The sequence below is a fragment of the Pezoporus flaviventris genome, unplaced genomic scaffold (genome assembly GCF_033815535.1).
Source record: "Pezoporus flaviventris isolate CSIRO_AGI_PZ_B2104156 unplaced genomic scaffold, CSIRO_AGI_Pfla_v1 ptg000002l, whole genome shotgun sequence".
Classification (NCBI taxonomy): Eukaryota; Metazoa; Chordata; class Aves; order Psittaciformes; family Psittacidae; genus Pezoporus; species Pezoporus flaviventris.
The window spans coordinates 92,019,237-92,036,716 of record NW_026892550.1 but is presented as its reverse complement, the minus strand read 5'-3'; the positions used below and the strand labels follow the sequence as shown (position 1 = coordinate 92,036,716).

Genomic DNA, 17,480 nt, shown 5'->3' with positions numbered 1-17,480 from the left:
AAGCATTGCCTACCAGTTTAGAGCAAAGAGACTTGTCTGGAGGCTTTTCCTCTGTCCTCAGACAGGGCAAGTCTCTTCCAGCTCTTCTAAATGTCTATCTTGACCATGTCAGTCTGTGTTCTAAAGTCTGGAAGCCCCCTGTTATACAGCAGCACTTTGGGAGAGAAGGATGGTGAGGAAGCACTGAATGCTGCTCCATCTCTGCTGGGCCCTACCACAGCATCCCAGAGCATGGGAGCTGTTGATTAAATCAAAGCTCATGGGGGAGCTGCCAGCAAATGTGAATTACTTCAAGGCAGTACTTAGAGAGGGCTGTGTATCACACATCACTGGATGTTTGGTCGCACTCACATGAATTCATACTTTTGGGAGGTGGTTGCTGTTGCTGCAGTCCGCAGAACAGCCAATGATTCTACCTTGGGATCCCGACTGCTGTCAGAAAGCTCTGTATTTGCAAACTGAGAGTGTTTATTAAACCCCAGCACAGTAAATTTTACAGTGTGTGTAAGCCACATATGCTCCCTGGCTCCCCAGAATTCCTTTATTACAATTGTGAAGAGGTAGCATTAGCTGTGGGAAAAACAGAGTTTTTATAGTTTTCAGGCAGTTCTTTCCGGTTCTCAACTGCTGCTGCAAATTCAGACCAGAGTGAGATATACATATATATATATATATATATAATATATATAATGTCAGCATGTATATAGTGTTTAGTTCTGTTTAGTCCAAGCTGACATGAGAAACGTACTGATTCATGCCTGGAAACTGAACCTTAATGATTAATTTTTACTGTTAATATCAGCCTTTCTTATTGCAACACCATCACTGTTAGGATGTTTTCACTGCTCTCCACTTTAGCCCACCAAAGCCCACAGATCTGTTTTTGCACTAGTATCACACAGTGTAACCCCATTTTGTGTTTTCACATTTTGTTTGGCCACACTCCATGCAACGCTTAGTCCTTGCTGATTTTGGACAATTTCTGTCTTTGAGCATGGGTATTGAACCATCTCCTAAAGCTTGTGTTGTCTAAAGTAATTTTCATTACTTGCTCTTATAAGCTGTCAAATGATTTCAGGACTGAATCACTTCTATAGTGAAAAGGATCATTTTCGTGATCAACGTAACTTGAATCACAAGAAAAGGAAAAGCAATACAGGCAATAATTATTTACTGGTAGGGCTGTCAGGGATCCAGAGGACCAGCTGCTTTCACTGGTGCTGGGTTATGAATGTGCTTTTCGTGTGGGGAAAGTGGACAAGTGTTGGTAGCCATGGGTCCAACTAGAAAGCGCACATCTGTGCTGAGCACAGGCCAGTGTCTTGTGAAGGCAAACCACTTGATGGACTTCACTTCAGCACCCTTGTTCTCCAGTGGAATAAGTACCAGACTGAGCCAAACACTTTGGGGCATTTTTGTGTCTTCCTTGCAGTCAGTTTGTGCAGGTTTTGGGAGTTTTTTGAGTGTTTTGCTGAACTGGGATGAACATAAGCATACAGTTAGTTACACTTTAAAATATTCTCAAAACATTGCTGAATCATTGGGAAGTACAAACTACACGTGAAGGACAAAGTTCTGGATGGAAGGGGTGCAGGAAGGGTGGGAAACAGCTGTGGTGGGGTTTTCAAGCAAAGCGCAGCAGGGTCAGGCATCCATATTTCATAGACTCATAGAATGTTTTGGGTCGGGAGGGCCCTTTAAGATCATCTTGTTTGACAATCTCAGCCTAGATAAAATGGACTGGTGAAATCAGAGCTGCTCTGGTAGCTTTTCTTCTCATTACTGCCCACATGTTTTCCTTATTTTCTGCTCTTCAGAAAGGAACATAGTTTGGGATGGCACAGCTTGAAAAGTTGTCAGGTTTCCTGAATTGTGGAAATATGTCATGATCTGAAAGGTGCTCCAGTTTACCCAAAGGAGGACTGTGCTGGGGAATGAGCTTCTCTGGTGCTTGGTCCCTACAGACCCTCACGGGATGAGACATGGCAACGCTCTAATCATGTGGCAAATCTGTGTAGACACTACCCTGTGCTCCTCACCCATTTCAGGATCCTTCCTGAGACGCTTCCAAGGTTGCTGTCTGTATGTGCTGGTTTCTGTCAGACTGAATAGGCCCTAAAGGTGCTCTGTCTCTGTCTAGTACTGAAATTTCATCTTTTTAGGTGACTTATATTCTCCATCTCCCTGCCTCCCCCCCCACCCCAAAATAGAATTGAGTTCCCCAAAAAAATGTATCACAAAGGCCATTTTTCATCCTTTATTTCTCATCTTTTCACACCTATTTATTTTTCTAGCTGCAACAATAATTGATATCACAGGATGAACAGGACAGGCAACTCGAAAGGGGAATAAATGGAATGTGGCTGAAGACGCTTCTTTCTGGTCACTTGGGTCAGAGCTGGTTGGCATTCCAAACATCCAGGCAGAAGTAACACAAGTTCAATCACAAGAAGACCCATGAACCAGTGAGTTCAGTTCAAATATTCAGACTGTACCTCTAATATTTCAGATTCACAGAAGAAAATGAATTAGTGTTCTCCTCTTCATCAGTGAGTATCCACAGTAATTGTATCCAAGTCAATAATCTTAGTTCTCTTTCTCTTTTATGTCACAGAAAGTGGAAGGCTTTCCCATTTGAATGAGGTCCTTTCTGCAGCTTGGATCAAGAGCAGTCAGTCAGCACCCACTGCAGGGGAGCTGCCACTGGTTTAAACTGGTGACACAAAGGGCTGAATTCAGTTTCTTATTGATGTCAGATATTCAGATGTGCTGCAAGTTGTCTGTCTCCTTCAAAACAGTTGCCTATCTATCTCCTTCTTGTCGTTGTCAGAAAGGGTTGCTTACAGAGCACGAACTTCACAAGATAAATAAACTCTGCCAGGCATAAATCATTTAGGACTTCACAGCACGTTTCACTTGAGCCCATCACTATCACTGCAGGGCTCTTCTAAATCCTCCATTACCAAATCTTGCTGGTTATTCACCCAGTTTCCTTTCTTGACTGTCTTCCCCGCCTCCTCGTCTACATTTTGACAAGCTTGATCCTGGGGCATTTGGTCATTGGCAGCTGGCAGAATGGCATTGCCTTGGCCTTGCCGAGAGCAGAGCTCCCCGTGATCCATTTCCTTGCAGCAGAGCTGGAGTTTGGAGGCTGCCTGAAAGCCACGACGGAAGTTTTCATTAAAGAACCCATAGATGATGGGGTTGACACTGCTGTTGAAAAAAGCCAACCAGTGAGCAAAGGGGTAGATGTAAATATTGATGATCTGCAGCTGCACGTCGGAAAGGTTGGCATAGTCTGTGAGCATCATCAGAGTCCACAGGGGAAGCCAAGACACGGCGAAGAGCAGAGCCACAATAATGAGCATTTTGATGACTTTTTGTTTCTTCTTGGATCTGCTGTGCTGCTGCTCCTGGCTGTCTTTGCCCCCCACGGCCACTGCTGTGTTGCAGAGAGCCATGCTTATCCTGGCATACATGAGGATAAGGAGTGACAGGGGAGCCAGGTAGATGCTGGCAAACAGAACTGTTGTATAGATCTTTCTCATTCCTGGGTCAGGCCAGTCCTCCCGGCACCAGTACACAGGGCGGGTTTCATTGCCGTAGCCAACGATGACCCTGAAACGCTTCTCTTCTTGTACCTGTAGCATGACCACAGAAGGACACATGATGGCAATGGCCAGAATCCAGATGAGCACAATACTGGCAACTGCAGTTGCACTGCTCAGCTTCTGCTTGAATGGGTCAACGATGCGCCGGAACCTGCAGCAAACATAGACATGGAAAAGCCATTTAAGGAATGCTGAGTCTTAACAGGCAAGCCTACAAATGCACTGAAATTGTATGGCTTCTAAAAACATAGATGGAATAATCTCCTCATCCTGCATGAACCACTGGAATTGCATTGAGATTCTCTGTTCAAGAGCTGTGTGGTAAAAACAATATTAAAAAAAAGGGCGCATTCACTATTAAAATTTCCTCATTTTAATCTCCATATCATAGAATCACAGAATGGTTTGGGTTGGAAGGGACTTTAAAGATCATTCAGTTCCAATCCCCCTGCCACGGGCAGGGATGCCTTCTGCCTGTCCATGTTGCCCAAGCCCCTGTCCAGCCTGGCCTTGAATACTGCAGGGATGGAGTATTCACCACTTCTTTGGGCACCCTGTTCCAGTGCCTCACCACCCTCACAGTAAAGAACTTCTTCCTTATATCTAACCTGAACTTCCCCTGTTTAAGTTTAAACCCATTACCCCTTGTCCTGTCATTACAGTCCCTGATGAAGAGTCCCTGTCCAGCACCTTTGGAGGGCCTCTTCAGATACGGGACAGCTGCTATGTATCAGCCTCCTGCTACTGCTACTTCACTGAACCAAAGCAGGTACTAGTGCCTCTGCTATATATCTTCATAGCTAAGGAACAGTCTAATTCTAGGCAGGCATAGCCCATATCTAGTGTCTTTAAGAGATACCAGGGGAGGAGCAAATTGTCATGGCTGCTCTTTAGACCCAGCCACATTCTGATTTGCTTAGTAGCCTTAGCAGTAAAATGTACCCAGTTCATTGCATTCTTGTGTGGATTAATGAATCAACCTCAGTCTGGTCAAGTGGCAGAGGGAGATGGAAGAGGCAGTTTGCAGTCTCTGCACCATCTTACCTGTCAACAGCAATTGCAACTAGAGTGAAGACAGAGGCAGAAACAGAGACTCCTTGGATCATCCCGCTCATCTTGCAAATCAGGTTCCCAAATGGCCACCCTGGAAGGAAACAGGCAATTGAAATTCCCACCAGCTCACTGCAGCATTATGCTTATACAAGTAACAGGAAATTTCCACCCCAGTGCTAAGAAGTTTCTTTGGTTGTGTCAGGCCATAGCAAGGGTCAGGAAAGCAGAGGTTTTGTAAACAAACGCTTTGCCAAATGCCTTGGGTGAGTTTCTAATGTTCCAAAAACCAGCAAAGCAACATTTCATAGAGTCAGAGAATCCCAGGTTGGAAGGGACCTCAAGGATCATCTGGTGCAACCTTTCTAGGCAAGCATGACCTAGACTAGATGTCCCAGCACCCTGTGCAACCAAAACTTAGAAGTGTCCAGTGTTGGGGAATCCACCACTACCCCAGTGGATTTTCACTATGAGAACAATGGCTGTTCCCATTGTGAAAAATTTTCCTCATGTCCAGAAACATCCCATTTAACATCCCATTAAAAGGAGATCTCAAGACAAGGAAGAGAACTGACCAGCACAGTTGGTTGTTCCTGCATCTGGCTCATAGCACCCTCTTTCTAAACATGTCATCTGGCAGTGGGAGAATCCCTTCTGAAAGATGAGGGATGTGGAAGTCAGTGAAGACATCCCCAGTCAGGAGGTGGGTTAGGTGCTTGTCTTTCTTATCTCTGACTTCCACTGACTTGAACCTGGCCTGGCAGTATTCAAGGCCAGGTTGGACGGGGCTTGGAGCAACCTGGTCTAGTGGAAGGTGTCCCTGCCCATGGCAGGGGGCCAGAACTGGATGAGCGTTAAGGTCCCTTCCAACCCGTTCTGTGAACTCCCTTCATAGCCCACTCAGAAACAGGCACCCGGCTCTCAGGACCTCAAGGTGAGTCCCCCCTTGAGGTCTTTCCACCAAGGGGTGTGAACCAGCCTACCTGCAATGATGTTATCCAGGAGGGTGGTAGGCATGCAGAAGATTCCCACCAGCAAATCGCTGACAGCCAGGTTTAAGATGAAAATGTTTGTGACTGTACGCATACGTTTGCTCTTCAGCACAATAAAACAAACCACTCCGTTGCCAACCATGCAGAGCAGGAAGATCAGGAGGTAAGAAATGATGAAGACAGCTGCCACTAAAGGCTGATGAAGGTAGAAGTCCACGTAGGAGACATTCCCTTCTAAGTAGAGGTACTTGTAAGTCCTGTTATAATTCAGCATGTGAGGCCATTCGAACGGAGAGTTTGAGTCCATTTTCTTGCTCGTGTTCTAATGTGCTTCAACAGACATTTAAAAGAGGTCATTTTAGTGTGCTTGGAATTGATCAGAAGAAATATGACTAGTTTGGACATGCTGTGTGCTGAAAAACATGCAGAGCTTATGTAGACTCATCCCTCTGTGGCTTTTTAACAGGCCATGTTCTGAGCCTCCCTGGATAGGAGAAACAGTGACTAAATGAAATCTTTGTGAAGTGGCTCAGACCTTCTGCCTGAATGCATCCAAATGCAATCCCCTTTGATTGAAAATGAAATATTTTTGTGTACAGTTGGTATGAGACCACAGTTGATGTCACTGCCCTGCCCACAAGCTGTGTAGATCAGGAGATGAGTCCGCAAACACCAAGGACCACACCGTGTTTAAAACGCAGTGAGGTACAGGGTGTCTGGATTAATTTCCTGGCTCTGCTATTGAATTCCCATGGGATACTGGGGGACTGGTAATTTCTCCATGTTGCAGTTTTCCTGCTATGAAATGTGAGTAATACTTGTCCCCCCCAAGGTTTGTTTACACTGTCAAGTAAGTTCCCGTATTTTATATTTTATTAGATGACTGTTGTCAAACACTACAAAGCTTTTCTAGAAAAGATTTGAAGAATTCTGAACTTTCTTGATATTGAATCATCTGGGCTGGTGTGATGGCTTGAACATAAGGGACGTGAGGCTTCTTGTTTGCCTGGAGCTGAAAGAATCCATTTAAGGCAGGTACAGAATTTGTGTGCCCCACACTGAGTTACTTCCAAATTAAACTGTTTGAGATTAACTTCGTAGATCACAATCTGTTTTCTTGTCCTGAAGAAACATCAGGTTACACCAGATGCTGCACCAAAGTTCTAAATCAAATCTTCACATGGCAAAATTCCAACATACATATTATACAACTCACACAGAGATGGTATCAGTCTACATAACAGGCCAACATGGGCATCTGGACATTTACAGCTGATACCAGATAACTTGACTTGGAAACAGCATTCAAAAGGTTTTCCCACATTTATTTATTTTACCTACCAGATGGAGATGCCCAAAGAGGCAGGGGGATGGAGGAGTACATAACATAAAAGAACAGCAAAATTAATTGGTGGCAGAAGGCATAAGATTAATGCATGGATGCAGGTACCTTTAGGACACTTAGAAATTCCTTAGAATAAATGAGATTTAAATTAAAGTACCCAAATCCTGGTGAGTTTGTATGTGAGGGAAGGGAAGTGCTGGCTACATCTCTTTTCTTATGAAAAGGAAGCTGGAGCAGGCCCTGCTTTGTGCTGCTCAGTTTTCAGCTGCCTCCCATGTACCTGATGACCAGGCGTGTGCTGCTTTTTTCTCTATCTGTGGAGTAATGATGGAAGGTGACATCCTGTTGTCACTCTGTGTAGAGCAGCCCTCTCCCAGGAAATAAAAATGAGTGTTAGGTGCCAGGGATTGAGAATATTTCTATTCCAATGTATTAAGTGCCAAATGCTTTAAATAGCCAAAGATCAGAGTGAACAGCAATGGAAAGTGTTTTAACGGCAGTGTTACCGTTCACTTTGCATACACACAGGATGAAGAGTATTGGCAGAATTCACAGGTAGATGTTTGACATTAGTAGCTTATTCTGTTTCTTTAATCACATCCCTGGATCTGCTTTATCAGTCCCAGGAGATGCTGTGTCACTCAAACTCCATTTGAAGCTCAGCATCTCTCTGACAGAGCAACCAATCCCAAGAATCTGGATAGTCAGGCCCTCTGCCCTTCTCAGCCTCTAACAAAACTAAATGTGTATTTGCTTCTTTTGTTTTGGCTTCTCTGAGGTTCCACCTAAGTTCATGTTCTCAATGTTTGTCTGCAAATAGAACACCCATAAATGCATTCAATCTTACTATTATTATTGTAAATGAATACTAATTTTCTTCTGTAATCATTTGCTTCCCAGGGGTGGTGCTTGAAGAAGGACACTCCAGCAGATGAGACAGAGGTGGCTTTTTCCTTCCTTGCCTTCTGTAGATTGGCTTTTTGAGGGCTTTGGGCCCAGGAGCACAAACCCTTGTGGCTCAGTCTGTGCAATGGGAGTTCTCTAGCAAATTAATTACGCAGTTCTGTTCATTAAGACAACTGAAATAATGCCTTAACACCCTAAAAGCAGGATCAATCATTTTTAAAATTGCTTTTTGGATACAGCGCTTGGATTTTTTCTCTTTGTGTACCAATGTATCAGAAAGCAGCAGCTTTCAATCTCTTCAGTAATGAACTCTGGACCAGTTCTTGTTCCTAACTGGTAAACAAGGAGCTGTAAACAGCCTCAGAGCAAATCAGGAGCTGTGTCTGTTTGTCTTATGTGGTCTGATCCCAGTTGCATTAATGAAATCTAATGTCACTGTAGCAAACACAGTGAATTTGCTGTATGAATACCATAGCTTACAGGAAATGGAAAAGGTATCTGTATTTTTATTATATTGAAGCTGAGGGGGGAAAAGATTGGCTGGAAGGAGAAATGAAAGCAGCGCCTTCTGTTTTCACAATGTATGTGCCAGCTAATGCAGGGATAAGTACTCGAGAGAGGAAGAGAAGACAGAACCAGAAGTCATCTAAGACAAGGGACAAAATAATGCAATGCAAAAATAAAACAAGATGATGAAGAAACGTAATTTGCTTCCACGTGGCAATTTGATAAGGGCATGGCCTCCCCACTTCGTTTAGTGTACCAGAGGAAGATCTGCAAAGTAGTAAAGCAAGAGCCTGCACTAGTGAAGAGCTGCCCAGTCCCACATGCTGGGATTTTAAAGAGGAGGCTGGTATACTTGTGAAATCTCAGTAACAGCGCCCAGATACAAATAGTCAATATAAAGCCTCACAGTGTGACCAGGACAATCCCATGCCACTGGGTATGGAAAATCAGTGTTTTATTCATCAAAAACAGGTCAAGGTAATTATGAAGTGAATGCAATTATTCTTAAGTTTGCCACATGGAAGAAATCCAGTAACCACTGGAGCCAGGTTCATCTATTGTTACAACCAGCCATCTGTTTTTATCTTGATTTTTGTGTGTCTGAAATCTTATCACAGAATTCTTTAGAAGCTGAAACAGAGACAAGGAACCTTTGGAGACATGAAGAACAGAAGCATGTTGTCGCAGGAAAAGAGAATTCAGTGTGCTAAGTGCTAAAAATATGTGTTCTTTCCTTGCCCTGAGCTCTGTACTCAGTAATGGGTCAGCTATGGCCATTTCCTGGAGACCCTGGAAAACGTTCACTGGTCTGCTGGAACATTAGAAAATCCTGCTGCTGAGGGATAGCAAAAATAGCACAAGCTCATTCTGTAAGTGTCTTAGAGATTCACAGAAGACCGATGCATGGATTGCCCAATGCCTCAGTGGATCAGAAGATACTATTGACCAAAACAAACTAATTATTCTCGCCTAAAAAAAAGATATGTAAAAAGCTCAACTGTGACCATTCCCACCTGTGTGAAGTGCTATTAGCAGCTATTTCTATAATTAACTGGGGCATATAAAGTAGTAGGAGACCAGAAAGTTGTCACAAGTGACCTCTGTCTTAAATGTAATGTTTCCAAAGGAAGCAATAGCTTATCATAGATGTGATTGCTTGTTGAACTTGATACAGACTTCGATGGAGTATGGAAAGCCTATAAGAAAGAGCAGAGGGCTCAAAAGTATGACCTACAGGGAAGTACTGTAACATAAGGGGTCTTTTAATCCAAAAGATAACATGTGGCAATATGTTCTCCCATTTTGCTGTATATTTTAAAAATACTTTATCATAACATCACACATTCTATAGGTTGGACATGAAGGATGGATGTCTGCAGTTCAGTGCAAGTGGGCCGCATCTTTGCTTTCTCTTCCAGACAAGAAGTGAGACTTCAATATCAGCCAAACACCAGGATCCAGGCTGAGGCTAAGTAAATGATGTGCAGAGACTGTCACCAACACACTGCAGAACCTGGGCTCAGCAAGATATAGGCCACAGGCCAGACAGCCTTTTCCCCAGGTCTGGATGGCATGAGAATACCACTGACTGCTTGGAAATTGCTTTAAGGTACGTTTTAACTTCATTTTGCACTTAATGTCAGCTTCCCACCTATGCAGAAGTTCTCAGGCTGTAGAATACAAGGCTTAACCTGCAAAGTACAAACTGAGGATACTTATGAATTAAGGTAGTAGAGCTTTATTTTATTCACTTTCTCATACAACAAACGATGGAAATTCTGATGTATGAAATACCTTTCAGTGTCTAATCTCAAAATAGTATACTTTTGGCTAGGTAAAAGGAGCTGTGAAAGAAAAGTCACGCTAAAACCAGTAAGTTGCCATAAAAATACGTTTTCTTACTGACAAGAACTTCCATGAGGAAAACCAAGTATCCAATGAGAATGAAATGTCTCATTTTTAACTGAGCAATGCCAGGGAGAGGCACCACTCTAAGGCACACACAGAACTCCTGTGAATGGACTTAAACTGTTTCTCCTCCCCTTACAGCCATTTATCTGGGGAGTCTGATCTGGGCCCAAAGAAAGGGTTTTGTCAAAGTATTATTTTTTTAAATATCTTGAACTTTTCCTATCTTGTCTAGAGCCCCAAGCCTACCCCCAGAGCAATGGTAGTGGTAATATTGCTATAATAAATAAACCAAGACTTCATTGCCAATTACTCACCCACCTGAGCTAAGAACCTGAAAAATTTCATCCAAAAGCCAAATCTCAAACGTAAATGCCTCCCCTGCCATCTTCTGATTTACAAGTTATGTTTCTCTAGAAGACAGAATTTTTTCCATCCTCCTTCATTTTTCTGACATTCAAATAATGACACAGTTTTCATGTCCAACATTGATTTTTATCACCACACTCAAGGTGAGTAAAGCTGAAGATGTTCCATAGCAAACCTTTGCTCTAGCTAAAAGTTTTCTGCCATTTGCTATTAGTTGACCGTAAGCTGCCAGTGTACAGATTTTATCCTTTCAGGCACTGAATCATAGAATCATCTAGGTCCACCACTAAACCAGGTCTTTCAGTGCCACATCTACATGTGTTTTAAATACCTCCAGGGCTGGTGACTCTAACACTTCCTTACACAACTGCAGAGCAAGAGGATGGTTTTTAAGGGGGATGTGGATGTTAATTTTCTGGAATTAACCCTTTCCAGAAGTCCCACTCATGCAACACCATTGCTTAATCATTTCCATGAGGTCCTCACTTCCCCTCTGTATATATGAATGGCAAGGAAAAAATATATGGGTTTGAAAAACGATTTAATAAGTTTATAATGTCTGAATTGTTGACAAATTAGAGCTTGCTCCCCTATTGCTTATCATTATGCTCCTATTTTTTTGCTTACTCAGCCTTTAAGCTTCTGAATTTACAGTTTTTCTAGTTGCATCCTCACAAACTGCTTTGAATTTTGACTCAAACCTCAGCCAACTGTTCCCTGAAATTAGGTTAAAGTGAGATTTCCACACAGAGGCACACTGACCCAGCCACTTCGTTAAGAAGCCTGGCAAGTCACAAGAATTTAGCTCCCTTAGACATGAAAATGGCTTTTTGTCATTGTCACAAGAATTCCCTCAAGACTACTCACAACCCAAACATCATAATTTTGCATCTTAGTGGTTTTATTGCAACCAGAATCTAAGGAGTCTTTTTAGCCTTAGACTCCTGGCTACCAGCAGAGCAAGAAATAAGAACAGTACTACCACTAATAGCAACAACACAAGGAAAAATAATCCTAAAGCACTCAGCTGAGTAGGGAACAGTGAAATTACATACACACTCCAGTGAGCACTTAGCGCTAAGTGGTGTGGATTAAGCCCTAGGAACAGCTGAAAGATCACTGGTGATCCTTTTTCAGCACTGAAGTCCTCACTAATGGGAGATAAGCCTCCTCAATTGCCACCTTCCAGCACAATAGCTGATTTTTACCATCCCCAGTCCTTCAATATTGGCTGGATGGTAGGCACAAAGCTGATTCATCTAATTTTACAGGCAGATTCAGGTTCTGCACGTGAGCCAGTCCCTGACAGAGCACACCAGTAGAGAAAACAGCTATGTCATTTGGAGTATTGAAAGCGAACCAAATAATTGGAGAAGCAGGTAGAAGGTGGAAGCAAGTGTAATCATAGTTTAGGCAGAAGCTGCAAGTGGGACAACCATTCCATGGGAAGTACCTACAGAAGCTCCCATTCTGTGATGTGGGAAGATGCTGTTGATCCTAAGAATGAAGTAAGGGTCCTAAGTAAATAATTACTCAACTTGCCCTGCTGTCAGCTATTCTAGGAGCCAGCATCGCCATTCAAGCCGACCCCAGACAGAGCTGGGAGCAGTGCAAGTCATTCAGGTCCCAGAACAGAACCATTTGCTCAGGCTGCCAGAGCAGTCCTTGGATCAGACACATCTGAAACATGACTTGGACAGCAACACTAAAAGAAGAACAAAACATGGCTATTAAGGATATAGAAAGGGTTTCATCTGCATAATGCCATCTCTCTAGGAAGAGCTAGTAGTTTGTAGGAGGACTGTAGAATTGTGGAGTGAACTTCTCCCATACCTTCCTGCTTTCTGACTGTTCACATTTACCAACTTGGCACGCTATCATCTACACAGCTACACACTCACAGATTGATCCACCAATTCTTTCTGTGAATTGCTCTGATTATTTGAATCCATTTAGTACTCTCGAACTCTTATTTACTGCCTCAGTGACTTTATTGTCATTATGCATTGAGCCACTAAAACCACTCCAATTTCAACCCACACCTTAATAATGCTGATAGGTACCTCTAGAAGAGGTCAGAATTTTTACATACTCTTAACATACTGTGATGTAACCTGTGGAGTTCAAGCTGTCAGCGTACAAGTGGTGTTCTGTCCAAACATAGGCTGTTCGAGAGTCATCCATGTCTCCTTTGCTCTGTTCTTTCCATGTACACTGCATCTTGTCAGGGATGAAGGAGAGAGCAACATGCAGCACTAGTGACAGGGATGAGCCCAGCTGGGTCAGTGACACTGTAAGCTGGTCCTGCTTTGTCATCTCTCCTTTCTGAGGATCCCTTTTGTCACTTGTTAACATTAACCATCATTTCACCAGGTTATCAGCACCCCTGTCAAAATAGCTGGAAACTACCATTGCACCTATGACAAGTTACCCACACATCTGTATTTCAGCTCTAAAGATGGATTCTATTTTGCCCCTGCTCAGAGTCTCCATTTCAATGGACCTGAGCTCACATATGGAACTTGGCTCCCTTTACTCCCCTGAAGCCAACAGTGTTCAACAAGTGCTAGCTGAATCTCAAGCTTGCCACAATCGCTCCAAACAGCATTTGCCTCTGGACTCAAAGCAGCTAATGCTGAAGAGTGTAGTGTATTTAATGGGTCATTAGGCTGTTCTCATCTTTCAGTTTAATGACGTTATTCAGCTAAATAACATAAGGTCTGCCAGCCGTATCATAACACTGCTACCAGCAGGTTGCTCAAACGTCCTGGGTTTATCAGCTGGAAGGCAACAGCAGAAAAAGCACCCTCTGGCCATCTTTAGCAGGGTCACCTCATGGCTAGTGGTATTTTAGTGAAACCTTCAGCTTCAGGATTTGAGTCTTCAGTCTCAGTGGCACTCAAAAACCAGCAGTACAGTAACTCTTCCCTTCTAAAGGCAGAGTTAATCATTACCTTCCTAGAGTGACAACTGCTTTTCTGTACTCTTGAGAGCTTTCACTTACCATGGCAAAAAGCTGGCATTCAAGACAGATGACCCTCCTCCCAGGAGAGGTCAGGCCAAAAGCTTCAAAACATCTTGTCCTTAGATTTAAATGTCATGGAGGAAGTTGCTTATATCTATAAAGCCATCTATCATTATAGCATTGATTAATCACTTCTCCTGGTTTAAGGGCACAAACACATCAAATACTGGCATCAGCTACTACCAACTGTTAAACTTCTGCTTTTAATTAGCACTGTTCTCACCCAGTACAAATGAAGTGCTACCTTCAGTTTGGAGGAGCTGAGGGTGTTCAGCAGGTCAGTGCCTCAGGGCACAGATGTCCCTTGTCAGGCTCATCCTAACTTCAGTTTACCCTTGAGATATCCCACTCACACCAGCAGCAACAGCCAGGGCAGACAGTCCCATTCTATTTCTTGCATGGCAGTAGCTGCACCATACAGACATCCTCATCTAATAAGCAACTGCAAGCTGGGGGTCAGTTTTCTTATGCTCTATGATTTGCATAGAAACTACCCATTACTATAGCTTGAGGAGCTCAGACCACAGCTCACAAGACAACTAGAGCAATGCCATGGAAGCAGTTGACCTAGCTCAATTAACTTGCATTTCTGTACCCATTTTCTCCCCATCTTATTCCTCCCTTATAGAGCCCTGCAAGCTTGTACAGCAGTAACAGCCACACCACTCCAGGCAGTTTGCTACCTGCTTGTCCCTCCACAGCCTCTTAAAGACCCTGGCCGTACCTTGGCCTTTGGCACTTCTGTACAGAGCCACACCATCAGCTCCACCAGATTCAGCAAAAGAGCAAGTCCAGATGAATGCAAAAATCCATGAGAGTGGCAGAATGTCACCATATGGGGTTTGGCAGGATGTGGGCTGTAGCAACTGGACTGCTTGCCAAAAGCACATGGTACATAAACTCAGCTTTTACCCTTCAAGAGACTGAGATTTCTGGGGAGCAAATAAGCTTCCCAGAGATGCTCATTAAAACCACTACTAACGCCAACACAACCCAGAATTTGTGATGTGCAATAGGCAAAGGTAAACTAAGCCAGGATCTGGGACAGGCAATAGCCAGAAGGGCAAACAGCCATGCTGCTTCTTTGCCTCAAGCAGTAAGGACTGGAATTAAGTCTTCCTTACTAAGATTCCCCTTCTGAGAGAGGCAGCAGCGCAGGCCTGTCCCTTTGGTTTGAGGTGACATCTCACATTCCCTCATTGCAAGGGAGAGCCATTTTTGAGGTTTGCACAGAGTTGCTTTGAATTAATTATCCTTTCTCCAGCAAAACACTTGAAAGTTCTCCCACTGCATTTCATCCTTTGCAGCCCTCAAACACGGTTCAGATTTAAAGAACAAGGTACTGCTCCTCTGTACATAGAGTTAGATAACAAAAGGTACTTCAAGCTCCAGATACTTTTATTCTACTGGTAGTTGTCTGCTATTGATCTAAAAGCAAAGTAAGAGCATGTAAAAGTAAAAATTACAGAGTTGTCCCTTGGAGAGGTGTTCTGATTGACAAGAGGTTGTCCTTGACCTAAACCGTCCATTGAAATACACCTTCAATGAGACTCTTCATGTCAATTCCCTTCATAATAACACTGAAATTGAGGTAGAATTCTCCGCTGTATCCCTGTGCATATTTGCCGTTTGATCTGGATCCAGTGACACTGCTAGCATGGACTAGTAGAGGTAGAGCCAACATAAAACTCACTCTAAAACACTGCACCTTCATTCACAGCAAAATTAGCATCACTCTGATCGCTGGCATTGAAGTCCCCAGGAGTCAGCAGGGGGACAGAGTTAACTGGCAGCATTTGACAACTGACGTTTACAACATCATTTCAGCCCTTTTAAACTGATAGCTCTTTGTAGAGTCAATCAGGAAAAATCAAATCCTGTGACACCAGTGGCTCTACTCACCCTTCTTCCACAGGAGGGCTTGTAGTGGCAGCAGGCTTTCCTCTATGAAAACCTGGAGCTCTGTTCAGGGCTTCAGCAGCCAGCCCATGTAGAATGGCATTTCCAGTAGCAGCAGCACCACAGATGCTTTCTCCCTTCACACACAGTCATCCCCACTAGCACAGGGAAGTTTTGTCCTTTGTATACCCAGCTTTTGAACTACAAAGCCATTTGGGTCCACAGCATTTACAGCCACCTGTTATCCACCCCCCAGGGCATGAAGCAGTCAGGATTGCAGCCTTGCACCTCCCTAGTACCAACCTAAGCAGCACATAGGGCTCTGGTTACCAAGAGGCATCACTCAGAGCCCCACACAAGCAGTGTTATGTCCCCAAGTCAATTGGGGCAACCCCAGCCCCACCTTGGAGCAGCAGGATCAGCATCCCACCTCACCCGCACGCAAAACCTGTTGCTAACAAAGCACCTGCAGTTTTACCTCAGTTCCCAGCTACAGCAGGAAGGGAGAAATAGCCCAACCCAGGTTAAGAGCAGCTCCCCACCCCACTCGAACCAGAGACCCCCACTTACAGGTGCAAGAGCTCCACAGCAGCCCCTTCTTCAGTGCAGCAAGGAAGAAGGATGCAGCCCCAAGTGCAAGAGAGAGGGAAGAGAGACACCCTGCAGCTTCTGCCTGATGCAGGGAGGAGGCAAAGGAGGAAGGAGGGACTGGGCAAGACAGCCCAAAGCCCAGCTCCCAAGCCCTGGGGCAACAAGGCTGTCAACCTGCAGCCACCAGCATCATGCAGTGGAAAGGGACAACTGGTTGCACATCTGGGCTGGGTTTCTTAAATGTGTTCCTCTGCAAACCCTCCTACTTCTGCTTTTTAAGGCATCCCTTGACCTTAGAAAACTTGTTCACGGGGTCAGGGACTAACTTACCAGCTCCCTGACATCCCTTCAGCCATTAGAGCTGGGGTACAACCCTTTAGAACCATCCCCAACATACTAAGCTCTCCCCAGCACAGCAGGCAGCTCTCAGGCTCTCACCCTGCATGCTGAGCTACAGCATTTAGAGAAGACAAGGGGAGCTTTTTAGTCAGCAGCAGGAGCCAGGAGGGGAAAGAACAGTATGTATGGCCCAAGTTAAACTAGGTGGCCTTTGTATGTGGGATGACAGGTTTTGCCTTTCCTGTTCCTGCCTCCCTCCCCAAAATCCAGACCCATAGCAGAGCTGGTAATAGTCATCCCACCATTATCACAGCAAGCCTTCTCCCTCCTCATACAGATTAAGGATAGAGGAAAGGAATCTCAGGAATGACAGTGAGTGCTCCAGCCCTTACTTACATCCACATCCAGAACAGAAAGCTCCGGGGCTCTGACTTGACCTGAAAAAAGTGTCCTTACTTTTAGCAGGTCCCTTATAGTTCCCCTCCATAGGTACCTGTCACCAGAAGAGCCTCTCTAATCTGAACTAGGCTTGAAAAGATAAGCAGCAGCTTGCCAGACATCAGGATAACAACAAGCTCAACCATTATGCTGTGAGCAGACTGAGCATTTCTATGTGTAATCAATAGGACAAAAGCTAACAAGCACACTTTAAAAAGAACATGTTCCAGCCTTCTTGTATTAATCAATAGAAGCAAAATCCCCATGAAGTCACATACTGGTACCAGCTCAGGCAATGCAGGCAAATGACAACAAAACCAAAAGACAAACAAACCTGAACCTAAGGACAGCAGGAAACCAGAGATCACCCCCGCAGTACCTAAACAGGAGTCAAAGGCAGTCCAATAACACTACTGCATTAAAGACAGAAAGTAAATAGAGCCATAAAATATAAAAACTAATAGAAAATGAAAGATCTATAACACACCTCTCAGAGAAAG

The 17,480-nt window shown here is 44.0% G+C and overlaps 1 protein-coding gene and 1 long non-coding RNA gene across 7 annotated transcripts in view; one reads left to right on the top strand and one right to left on the bottom strand.

The window, feature by feature from the left end:
- The window catches only part of LOC133264943 (uncharacterized), a 38,022-nt gene that overhangs the window by 19,689 nt on the left and 853 nt on the right, over positions 1-17,480 (top strand). For 3 of the 6 annotated variants that reach the window (XR_009741805.1, XR_009741807.1, XR_009741806.1), the window contains exons 2-5: positions 2,295-2,465; positions 3,648-8,023; positions 9,838-10,020; positions 14,342-14,570. This is a non-coding gene — a long non-coding RNA (uncharacterized LOC133264943). Of the gene's footprint in view, positions 1-2,294; positions 2,466-3,647; positions 8,024-9,837; positions 10,021-14,341; positions 14,571-17,480 lie in introns of those variants that run through there. The other 3 variants (XR_009741809.1, XR_009741810.1, XR_009741808.1) reach the window with 3 other exon arrangements.
- On the bottom strand, positions 2,368-5,965 carry NPFFR2 (neuropeptide FF receptor 2). Its single transcript, XM_061445095.1, has 3 exons — positions 5,645-5,965; positions 4,656-4,755; positions 2,368-3,762 (listed from the first exon to the last, which is right to left on the bottom strand). The coding sequence occupies exons 1-3, from the start codon at positions 5,958-5,960 to the stop codon at positions 2,913-2,915; spliced, it is 1,266 nt and encodes a 421-aa protein (XP_061301079.1). The 5' UTR covers positions 5,961-5,965; the 3' UTR covers positions 2,368-2,912.

Coding starts and splice junctions, on each gene's coding strand:
- NPFFR2 (XM_061445095.1), bottom strand. CDS start 5,960: ATGGACTCAAACTCTCCGTTCGAATGGCCTCACATGCTGAATTATAAC. Junction 4,756..5,644: donor CCTGGATAACATCATTGCAG/GTAGGCTGGTTC, acceptor GTTTCCTTCCAG/GGTGGCCATTTGGGAACCTG. Junction 3,763..4,655: donor GTTGCAATTGCTGTTGACAG/GTAAGATGGTGC, acceptor TGTTTGCTGCAG/GTTCCGGCGCATCGTTGACC.